General features: G+C 43.0%; 1 protein-coding gene across 3 annotated transcripts in view; it reads right to left on the bottom strand.

Moving 5' to 3' along the window:
* Window positions 1–1,122: 1,122 nt before the first annotated feature.
* The window catches only part of LOC147633640 (Transducin/WD40 repeat-like superfamily protein), a 35,101-nt gene continuing 24,806 nt past the window's right edge, over window positions 1,123–11,417 (bottom strand). For 2 of the 3 annotated variants that reach the window (XM_086806785.1, XM_086806784.1), the window contains exons 9-17: window positions 4,367–4,545; window positions 4,097–4,233; window positions 3,817–3,918; window positions 3,570–3,708; window positions 3,386–3,472; window positions 3,027–3,188; window positions 2,524–2,901; window positions 2,023–2,222; window positions 1,123–1,935 (exon numbers count right to left, since the gene is read on the bottom strand). In XM_086806785.1, the coding sequence (XP_086662911.1) occupies window positions 1,242–1,935; window positions 2,023–2,222; window positions 2,524–2,901; window positions 3,027–3,188; window positions 3,386–3,472; window positions 3,570–3,708; window positions 3,817–3,918; window positions 4,097–4,233; window positions 4,367–4,545 (2,078 nt within the window). In that variant the 3' untranslated portion in view covers window positions 1,123–1,241. The remainder of the gene's footprint in view (window positions 1,936–2,022; window positions 2,223–2,523; window positions 2,902–3,026; window positions 3,189–3,385; window positions 3,473–3,569; window positions 3,709–3,816; window positions 3,919–4,096; window positions 4,234–4,366; window positions 4,546–11,417) is intronic. The other variant, XM_086806786.1, reaches the window with a different exon arrangement.

The raw sequence follows: 11,417 nt of genomic DNA, 5'->3' as shown, positions 1-11,417 counted from the left end.
ACATTCAATTCTTCTTGCCGCTTTTAACACTGTCAAACAACAGATTTTCAGCTTTATGTCAAAGACCATGGAGGTCTTATGGCGAACAAAACATCATCAGGAAGCATTGTGCCTTCTAAGATTTGAAAGAATCTGCTCACCCAATATGCATGGTGGTCTCAATGTTCTTGATATTCATTATCATATGTTAGCACGCAAAGCAACCCTACTACAAACTTTTTTGGCACAACAACAACCTTGGACTCTCATGATTGCCACAATGTTGACAACCTATTAAACTTGCTCCTTTGGTAAATGGAAGCTACACTACTGGGATATACTACGCAGCAAGGATCTACCTTGATTATACCACCTTTCGATGCATGGAAATATGCTATGGAATATGAATAAGACAACGATATGGTGGAAAAAAGCTTTGCAGAGGCTATGGAAAAGCAAGTTACCTCTCAAATAGAGAGTCTTCTTTTAGTGATGTGTTGCAGGAGTACTTCCTGTTGGTAGCATTTTGGCAAAAGAAAGATTGTTTCTGCTCATTGTCCAAGATTTAATTGCTTGAATGAGACCATTCATCACTTGTTGCGGCGTTGCCTTGACACACAAGATTTCCTGCATCATTTATCTAGATGCTTGAATGCCAAATTTTCAGGTGCACGTTTTCTCTCACAACATTTTTGGATATCTGATAGATATGAGCAAAGATTTGCACATATGGCTCCATTTTTCCAATGGACGCGATTGCAGGCTCTCTGGACAGTTTGGATTGCTTGTAATCGACTGTTTTTCCAATCGATCCCGATTGACAGTATCAGTATTTTCGTCATTGGTCTACATGATGCCTATCAGCTACAGCAGTTAGATCAGTCTCATTTGGAATTGTTTTTCCACTATTTTTAGCTTTCAGCATCTGTGAGACCTCTCTTGCTTTGAGGGGGTCTCTCTGTACATTTCACCTAATAGAAACACTGATTTTTACACACACAAAAAGTGTGTGTGTGTGTGTGTGTGTGTGCGCGCGCGCGCGTGCACGTGTGTGAGTGTTTTCACCCCAAAAAAAAAAAGCGTGTGTGTGAGTGTGTGTGTGTATGTTTATGTGTATGTGTACATGTGTATGCGTATGTGTATGTGTGTGTTCCCATTCCCAGACTACTCTGATCTCAATTCCATAATATAATCCTACACCAAAAAGTGGGGGCCCTTTCGCAGACTTTGGGACCCAACCGGTTGTCTAGTATATCTCTAAATCAGGTGTTCGATGAATTTTGGGACCCAATCGAGTATCTAGTGCATGTGACATGTGAAAGCCAGTGTTTTACAAAATAGCATCCTACCTTGATTGTAGTAGATAGATTGCCAAAATGAGCATTGAAGAGATCACTATCAGGGCTGAAATGTTGTTCACTGTCATCATCGTCACTTATCTCATCAATTTCTGGCACTATGAGCTGTTCTCCTTGCCGTTGCCTTTCAAAAACATCTTCTGTTTTCAAAGATTCTGAAAGACTTTGAATTTCTTCTGTCGATTCAAGTCTACCACTTTGAATTGAAGACTGCTTTGACCTAAGAAAGACAGATGGTTCTTTTTCGTTTCTGCTAATCAATTTGCAAGCAAGTGGAGCAGGTGTTTGAAAGTGTGCCTCTGTAGATTCTTTTTCTGAATTGAACTTGTCATTGCATTGGTTCTGAGGAAGCTTGGTAGTCAATGGAACAGTGGGCTCCTGCTCATCATCTGGGAGATAAACCACAATGCTGTCATCTTTGCTACCAATCTCAGGCTCCCCTTGTTCCCCTTTGGCAGTCTGTGAATCCTTCCAATGATGATGCTCTCTGTTGTTCCCAAGAGGAATGAGCAGGTGTCTATCTGAAGAAGCATCGTCCTCGAGATATTCCTCCTCATCAAAGAACAAAGTATGTACAGTCTTCCAGTGATTATCCTTCCTACACGTCATGATAAAACCCAAAAAGTTATCCTCAAATAAACATGACAAAAGTAAACACAGCAGCCAGGCTACCCCAGAATCATACCGTCCTGAATTCTTGGGACTGGAAGCTGTAGTCCCACTGGGCTGTGTTTCAAGGGAGCTTTCAGGTGTGTTGTAAGCAGATGTGCCACTGGGCTCAATCGTAAATCTGCGTCGAAGGCCAATCTTGGTGGGGAGAACAGTTGCAGGAGGTTCAAGTACTTGAGGTTCACAGAACAATTTGTAACCTTCCGGACCTAGCCTCTGCAATTCCATATGGACATGTGCTTTGAATTAGAATTAAGAATGCTCTACTGAACAGGCAACCAGGCCTAGCAGGAGTAAAAACATGAAATGGATAATTTCCATTCATTAACAGTATCAATTACTAGAAGATCCATTCAATTTACAACAAAATTAAAGAGAAAACAAAGACAGAGTCAGTATCATCAAAAGGTTGATGATTCATGTGGGGGAACACAAGCATTGTGTTCAATCAGGACATCAAAGTCCGTAATTGAAAGAAATTTTGGAAGAGAGAACAAAAGGCAAGTTTAGTAATAACCTCTACCCATCTGGACTCAGAAGAGCGAACAGACAGTCCTAAGTCATCTTCATCCTGCTCTGCAGTGGCCTCTGAGACTTTGGCCTGCGCCCAATGTGGCAGCCTGGACACACTAAATGTGAATGCATGCGGGATGCCACATGCTGCATGAGGTGTAGCAGCAGCCATTTTTGAGGCAGCAGCCTCTGTATCATCTGCAAAAGATGTGTTTTTGTTGATGGTTGTACTTGACATGGCATCCTGCCTTCCATTTGATTCAAGGAATTGCATAGATGTGTGTGAAGTTTGTGACTCCGATCGAGATGTGCATCTTTTTCGCATCATCTTAGTAAGAAAACTGGGAAGCTTCCATACAAATATGCAGCTGTCTCCACTAACCTACACTCAAGTGGCAAACGTGAATCAGCAGCCCTAATTAAGGTTGGACAATGAGCATCCATATTGCCCTGCTGAAGTGCCTACTAAATGAAAGGCTATGTCACCTACAACTCTTTCATACATACCGAAATAAGCCGCTTGCAATCAGGCATAAAGACGACTCCTGTGATTACTTCCGCATGACCTTGTCCTGAAGAAAGCAAGTCTCCATTTGAAATGTCATAAATCCGCAAACTTTTGTCAGAATGTGAGCAAACCAGGCAAGTGCCACTGGGATCAATTCGAACCTGCCATTCTCAGAATCAGGAACTGCATCAGATATGAACTAATGACTGCTAGCTTAGATTGAAATAATTAACTTAGATTGATATAATTAAAGCAGCTGTTAAACTTTGGATCACAATCCTTGCATTTTTTTGCTCTCAAAGTCACACCTAAAGAGATCATTCCATACAAGTGCTACAACTGTTACAACTGTTATTACTTTTATAGGCTCGCCCGATTCTCCTTCTGGTTTAAAGCTTTTCACAGACTTGCCACTTGCTAAATTAAGAAAATTGAGCTTTTTATCCTGAAAATACAAGTGTTCAAAGTTACTGCTTTGAGTAAGGACACCACCTATGAATAATTCTAAATTCTTGGTACTATGATGAAACATTCCCATGAACCTGGCCAACAATCACTGCCAGCTTTTTGGATGGGTCAATATCCATGTCATAGACTGTGCCACGGGAAGCCATCTCTTGGTGGTAACGTGTGCTCTTAAATCCCAGGCAGTTTGCCTCTATTTTACGAAACACCACTGATCTGCAACACAAACTGATCTATCAAGGACCTTTCTTGAGAACTCTGATACTGAAAACTAGTCTGGAAAATGTGGATTCAGCTCCACTTACAGGGGAAAAAAAGGCTTACTTGTCTGCGCTAGAGCTAAGCAACTTGGAACCATTGCAAGCAAATTTTGCTGCAGTGACGGAAGCTGAATGATCATCCAATGTTTCAATCACTTCAAAATTTCTGTTGTTTTCAAACATAGAACAAAGCCCAGTAATGCCTTTCCTTCAAAAAATCCCAGTCAAGCTTTGAAAAGCAGCAATTTCAAAAAACCTTGGCATAACTTCAGGTTTTCTGTATGAACAAGTAGCGGGGTAGGTGACATAGAAGGATCTTCAAAGCTGAGGCCAAGGCTGCATACCTGCTTGCATCATATATATGCACAAGCCGATCTCTACCACCAGATGCCAGAAGCGGCACTTCCACTACTTGATCGTCAGCACCAATCACAGCAACACTACCAAAGCTCAACGTAAGAATCTCTGCATCATGCGCTTCCTGCCAAGGATTCCCACAAGTTCCAGCACAGTTTCACCAACCACCTGTCAAATTTGCTGTCAAGGAATGATGTTTCAAAACAAAATGTTTTTCTAATTTAAGATGACAAGCAAACTAGTTTCTACATTCTCACCTTGAAACTCACAATCTGAAGAGAATGTAGGTTGTAAATATGAAGGTTGCCATTGCGGTCCCCTGCTGCCAAATAATGACCATCCAAGCTTACAGATATTGAACGAAAGCCCTTACACGAATCAACCAAGTCTCCATGATCACCAACAATGGACTTTCCTTCAGATTCACCTCGCTTGTCTATAAAAGCAAAATTGCAAAAAAGTAGGTTAAATACTATGTGCAAGCTTAAATACAGAGACATATTTGTTGACAAATAAATACAGAACAGAATTACGAAAACATTTTAACAAGTCAAGGTCCACGGACAAAAAGATGGAGCCAAAACCTCAGCAAAGTCCTGGGGACAACCCAGAGCTAAAAGACTCTAAAATGCTTTAAAATTTCCAGGTCTATCCCTAGTATCATCATGACTTCAGATCATGCCCATGGACTCTGCAGTGTTTACATAGGCTGGATGCCTTTGATCAAGACATGAGGTCATCTTGGATGCTAATGATTATGTCCTTGGGGGAGAAATGAGGCGCAACAACCTTGATGAACTATCAGTTTTTAATGTCCCAGCCGATATGGACACTCGTAAGCTATGGCATGAAAGATCTGGATACCTCGCCTATATAGTCTTAAAAGAGATGTAGAAAGTTGAGATTGTGACATATCTACCAGTTTTTCCAGAGACACCAAATGCATGTGAAGCTTCTATACTGAACAAACATCATCAGAACCCATTTCTACAAGAGACTAGCTTCATAGCAAAGTCTCCTCTTCAGCTAGTCCATGCTGACCTTTGTGGTAAAATACCAACTAGTGCTAGTAGTTAAGGGGATGACTCCCTAACAAACCTACTTTGGTAAGAAACCTTTAGTTACTTATTTAAAGACTTTTAGAAGTAATTGTTTTATGCATGTTCCAAACTCAAACAGGACCGAATAGGATCCAAAAAGCTGCAACTGCATGAAAAATCTTGGTGAGTCGTAAAGCATTAGTCCTTGAACAACCCCATCAAGTGGAGGAGGAGGCGCCTCCTACTTTATCCAGCAAAGAGGAGATCATTGCAATCACAATCACCAAATGCAAACGATTCAATATCATTTTGTGTGCAAGCACATCATGGATGAGGAGATCAAGATGGTCAGTTGTCCAACATTAGAAAATTGTGCAAAGGCATCTTCACCAAGGCTCTTGGGAGAGATCTTTTGAAGCAACATCTTCATTGACTTGGTGTTGGACCAAAGAGGTAGTTCACCTACGGGTGGATATTCAAGGGGGTGTTGAAAATCAATGCTCCACCCTCATCAAGATTGACGGGCAGATACTAGCTAGCTCTACGTTACAAGATTTTATACCCATATTGGACCGCACTGAGAATAGAAAGAGATCTTCCCATGACACATTATCCTTGAGTTGTGGGACCCGATTGGGCGCCCAATGGCTGGATGGTTAAGAGACGGCTTAGGTAGGCTTGGCAACATGCCCTGAAAGCTGTGGGATGATATACCCAAATCGGACCGCACTAAGAATAGATAGAGGTCTTCCCATGACACACTATCCTCAAGTTTTGGGACCCAAATAAGCACCCAAATGATCTTTGATGGGTCTCGAAGCTGCAGCCTAACCATAGGTCTCTTGTTTACCAAATACTCGCATGACGTGATCAATTGAGTCAAGTCGAACTCAATGTAGGGTAGTCAACATGGACCGACCTAGTATTCCATCATTTTTAGATAATCAATTTTAAGATCTATCTTCTCTGCTCTATGTGATTGTCTTTCACAGTGCATACACTCCACTGTCTCATGTCTTTCCAAAATGCCATCTAAGTGTAGAAATCTATGTCATGGGCAGTGGTGTGTGAACACTCTAGGACTAGCCACGGCACTCTTCCCCTCTTTAGGAGATTTTTTTCTCTGTGCATGTGAACACCCTCTAACACTTATCCTTTGGGATGTACTTACCCTTTGTACCTTGTACCACTCATTCATCTTGGTAATCATCATGGAGTTGTGTGCCTCACTCTGTTTGAGCTCTACTGTGACTGTCTTGTTATTGCTAACCCTAACTTGCAGATTCCAACATTTGGTATTGAGCTCCAGGTTGATTTTGCCTCGAGCGTTAGGAGCCGGAATTTTTTTCCCATCCGACATTCTCCACCGCCATACAATCCATATACGTGTGATGCCCAAACATGTTCGTACACGTGCATGACATCCGTACATGCCCGTACAATTATATCCCTGAGTGGCACCCGTTCAATCGCCATACTTGTTGTTCGTACTATTTGTACTTACAGCAATACCTACACCCGACTTTACCTACTCATACACGTGTGTACCTACCTATACTTGCTGCTATGATGGCCATCTGCACTGCCTTCAGTACAGCACCGTCGTTGCCCACAACACCACCAGCATCGTGGTCGCCGCCCTCTCTACCGACCTCAGTCACGCCACCGCCGTCTCTGTACCTGTGTACCTGCACATTTGCCAAGAAAAAAAAAGAGGGGGGGGGCTTTCCTAATTTTTGGGAAAAAATCGAACAATTGAACCGTCATTGGTACATACAATTTGGGGCTTCAAAAAATCAGCCACTGGAAACTCTTTTTTCGACATTTGACCAGCAATATCTATCCCTACACTAGTAATTTCAATACATTTGCAAGTTTACAACCACCAATGGGCCACTTCGCAGCCATACATGTTGCATTCAATGGATATTGCCTTTGCAGTGTATTGGTTAGGTGCATTCGGTGTGTGACAGAGTCTTTCGCAGGTTAAAATGGCACGCAACAATGTATTCGGAATGCTTACAACTAAGAACAAATTGGATGGGACAAATTACCCATTGTGGGCATACATGATGAGGCACAAGTTGGTTGCAAGGGACCTATGGACTATGCTTCCAAGTGAGGAGGCCTCCCTCGCCAATTTTGCAGCAACCAATTGCTCCTACTCCTGCTCCGACTCCTAATCCTACAGTCTACTCTTACAAGTGGCCAAATGTCATGTGCACAGTGTGTATCTACCATGTGCTACATGCATGCAAGACTAGTTTCGAGGCTTAGGGAAGCTTGGAACTAGGCAAGCTGATTGACGAGCTGAGTTAGGGAAATACTAACGGACGGGCACCCAAGTATGGACGGACGAGCGCCCAAGTGTGGACGCCCGATGACCGGCCAAGAGCCTATAAAAGGGTGGCCAAGGTTAGTTATTGGATTATAGAGAGTCTCGCGAGTTTGTGAGAGCTCTATGGTCTTGGAGCCCAGATCTAGTGCAAACGTGCACCTACTTTATGCAGCCGAGGCCGACAGCAATCTCGAGGCCCGCGAGGGCAGCTTCATGGCGGTATGGGACGTCGCGAGGAGGAGATTGGTCGGTACGTCATCCTAGTTAGCTCAGCTCGTGGCTCGGTGGGGACAGCCAAGACTGTGGGCTCGCCCACGGCTGTCATGGTTGGGAGGTGAGTCAGGCCTGCACCCCCTTGTTGTTTGTTTGTTCGTTTGTTTGCAGGATTCGAGTTTGGAACCAAGGTCGATCACGAGGGGATCCATGGGAATTTGACACCAAAGCGCACCTACATCTGACACTTTGGGGTCATATGTCATTCAAGCACACACCCCCCTCCTGTGGACCAATTACGATTGGATGACGGAGATGCATAGGCACATGCTCTCATTGCTCTATCAGTGTGAAGAGGAGCATTATACCTCACATACGCTCCTGTGTGACTGCTAAGTTGGCTTGGGATGCACTTGCAACACTACCAAATGCGCAATGAGGCTCGTGTGGCCTATTTGAAGAAGTAGCTTGACTTGTTGAGTATGGATAGGGTGACTCAATGGATGAGTATTTGACGAAGGTGAAAGACCTTTGACAACAACTTGCCAACATTGATGAGATCATTATGAACAACTCTCTAGTCACTCCTATTCTTAATGCATTACCTGACACGTATCAAGGCTTTGCCACAACACTAAGGTTATTGATGAAGGACAATCCGAACTATTCTCATTTGATGAGTTGTTGTCTTTACTTCTACAAGAGGAGCAATCTAGTGTGAACAAGTCTGGCATAAAGAATAGCGATCAAGCCTTTGCTGCCCAAGGAAAAAGCAAAGGCAAAGCATTTGTTACCAATGGCAAGAAGCCTAATGGTGGTTCTGCTGCCTCTTGTGATAAAGATGTTAACAAGGGTGACAGTGAGAAGTCCGAGAAGAAGAGCAAATGTAACTACTGTCGGAAGCCACGTCACTACATTAATGAATACAAGAAGAGGCTTGCAAAAGAGAAAGAGAAGAAAGACTTGGGCATGTCAGTGCCCATTGCATCAGCACCTAGTGCTCAAAAGAAGAAATCTGCTAACTTTACTCAGGGTGAATGGGCATTCCAGGTTTAGTGTAGCTATAATTCTTCTCTTTATGATGCATGCATGTCGATGGAAGATGCATGAGTGTTGTTTTTTTACAATGGTGTTAGCAAGCACATTATGTTAGAGCGCCACTTATTTACTTCATTCGTAGATGCACCCAAGGGACGTCTTGTTACAAGTGCCAACAACGACTCCCCTTATCCAAACAAAAGTTGAGAAGATTGTGCTCACTACTGCCAATGGTGGGATAATCACACTCTCCAATGCATTGTATGTGCCAAGAATCTCCTATCAATTTCAATCATCAAGCCTAGTTGTCCATTTTGTTGATGACATATGCATTGTATATGATTGTAGTGATGGAGATAACATAGTTGCATCCAGCACTTTATGTCATGGTCTATATACGCTTGATGCATACGAGAGAGCTTCACATGATGCACTTGCAATCGTTGCACTATGGCATGCTCCGTTTGGTCACCTAAACTTTGCTAGCCCGGTACACCTTCAAAGGCATGACATGGTTTTAAATTTTCCATCACTTGATGCACCCATCAAGCACGTCTGTGAGGGTTGCATATTGGGCAAAATGCATCACGCATCATTCCCCAAAGATGGTTCAATGAGGACTGCTCAAAATTTGCAGCTTATACATAGTGATGTATGTGGTCCAATGTGGACACCATCTATTGGAGGATGCCTCTACTTTGTCATGTGCATTAATGACCTTTCCAGCTTCAGGTGAGTCTATGCTTTTAAGGCAAAATCAGAGGTGTTTACGTGCTTTACGCACTTTCAACACATGGATGAAAATGTGTCACGTTGCAAAGTGCAAACCCTTCGTGGGGGGGGGGGGGGGGGGTACATGTCGAAAGAGTTTAATGTATACTTGTCAAAAAGGGACATTCAACACCAATGTGCCATGCCTTATACACCACACAAAATGGTGTATCAGAGAGAAAGAATAGCTCTCTCATGGAGATGGCACGATGTATGGTTAAAGGCCAAAGTTTGCCTCACAAATTTTGGATGGAAGCAATTATGTGTGAAGCATGTGTACTTAACAAGTGTCCAATGAAAGCCTTAAAGACTATCACTCTTTACAAAGCTTGGCATGATAGAAAGTCATATGTGGCTCTTGTGTGTGTCTTTGGATGCTCGGCTTGTGCTCTTGTGCTTTAACAACACCGTACCAAGCTTGATGACAAGGCACTAAAATGTATTTTTGTGGGCTATGGTGCAAAGTAAAGGGTAACATCTCAACCATCCTACTTCTTAGTGGATTATGGTTAATCAAGACATGGTCTTTGTGGAAAATTCATCTCAGCCCTTGCTGGAATGTAGAAAACAGCCATCTGGTGGCTCACAAGATCTCTTTGATACTCTTCTCCCCTTATACAGGACACACATACCAGGTGTTGGGCAAGCACAAGAGGACCATCATTCGATGCACGCCATGGAGCAACAATATGATTCCATTTTGAAAAATGGCACTTGGGATTTAGTTGACTTGCCTTTCGGCAAGAAGGCCATTGGTACACAAAGTGGGTCTATAAGATTAAGAGGAGAAAGTCTAAAGGTAGCATTGATCGCTACAAAGCTAGACTTGTAGCAAAAGTCTATGCACAACAGAAGGGCATAGATTATGATGAGACCATTGCTCCCACGTCTCGTATGACCTCCATTAGGTGCATCATTGCTATGACAACATGACTGGAGGAAGAAGCTAATGTCGCTTACATCTGCAGCTGCAAGAAATTTTTTGTCTTCTCGTGTAGTAGCATGGGATGCTACCTCACGCTCTTCCATCAATCAAATCTCCGATGCTCGCATATGCACCTTGAGTGGCAAGTTGTAGTAACCCTCCAGGAAGAGGATCTGCTATCGGGTTTTGGGAAAGAGAGGAAGAGAGAGGACACGAAGAAAAAGAGATTGGACTATAGGGTCTGTCTTCCAAGGCCAAGATCTGCGCCTTCTGCTCTTCCCAACTTGGTGTTCTTGTTTGCGAGTGCTCCCATCATAGTCTGGAACATCTCGTGCACTCTTATGTCTATTGTCCTCGACGGATTGCCTCGTGCTTCTTGTTCTGGATTTCTTTGTTCTCTCTCTCCGTCGAGGTTCACCATATTAGGAATAGTCATGTTCTTTCCAAACCACAACAAAACTATACACTATGCATGTAGGAGACTTTCCGAAGGCTCCCGGAGGTGAAAAACCAACCGTCCTTAAAGGGACAGAAGTCGCACCGAAATGGGTGGTTCTCCAGAGTCTAGAAACCAACCACACAAGCGAAAAAAAAATCTGGTATTTTGGTTGAATCTTCACACTTGAAGAAGAAGGCTATGATACCAATGTAACATGCGAAAGCTTGATGAATAGAATCGGTACTTCAATGGACAGAATTCAGCAATCTTTCATGATGAAGATAACGCACAAGATAGATAGATATGTGCAAAAACATAGAGAGTGAGTCGGACACAATATTGGGTCCCGAATACCCTCTATAGGGCCCCCACCATGGATGGTGTATTTGCTTTATTAGAATGATGAGAAAATAACACAAATCTGTAGATCTTCTGATCTGACTCTTGACCTTCCACCTTCACCTTGGCTTAAGGATTCCCTTTGGCTATCCTAGCCTTTGGAATGCTTCAACCCTTTGTGAATTGAAAGATGCCTAAATGACTC

This window comes from Cibotium barometz, chromosome 12 (genome assembly GCF_041138505.1).
Source record: "Cibotium barometz isolate CiBa-2024 chromosome 12, ASM4113850v1, whole genome shotgun sequence".
Taxonomy (NCBI): Eukaryota; Viridiplantae; Streptophyta; class Polypodiopsida; order Cyatheales; family Cibotiaceae; genus Cibotium; species Cibotium barometz.
Note: the sequence above shows the minus strand (reverse complement) of the source record. Positions and strands in the feature narration are given on the sequence as shown.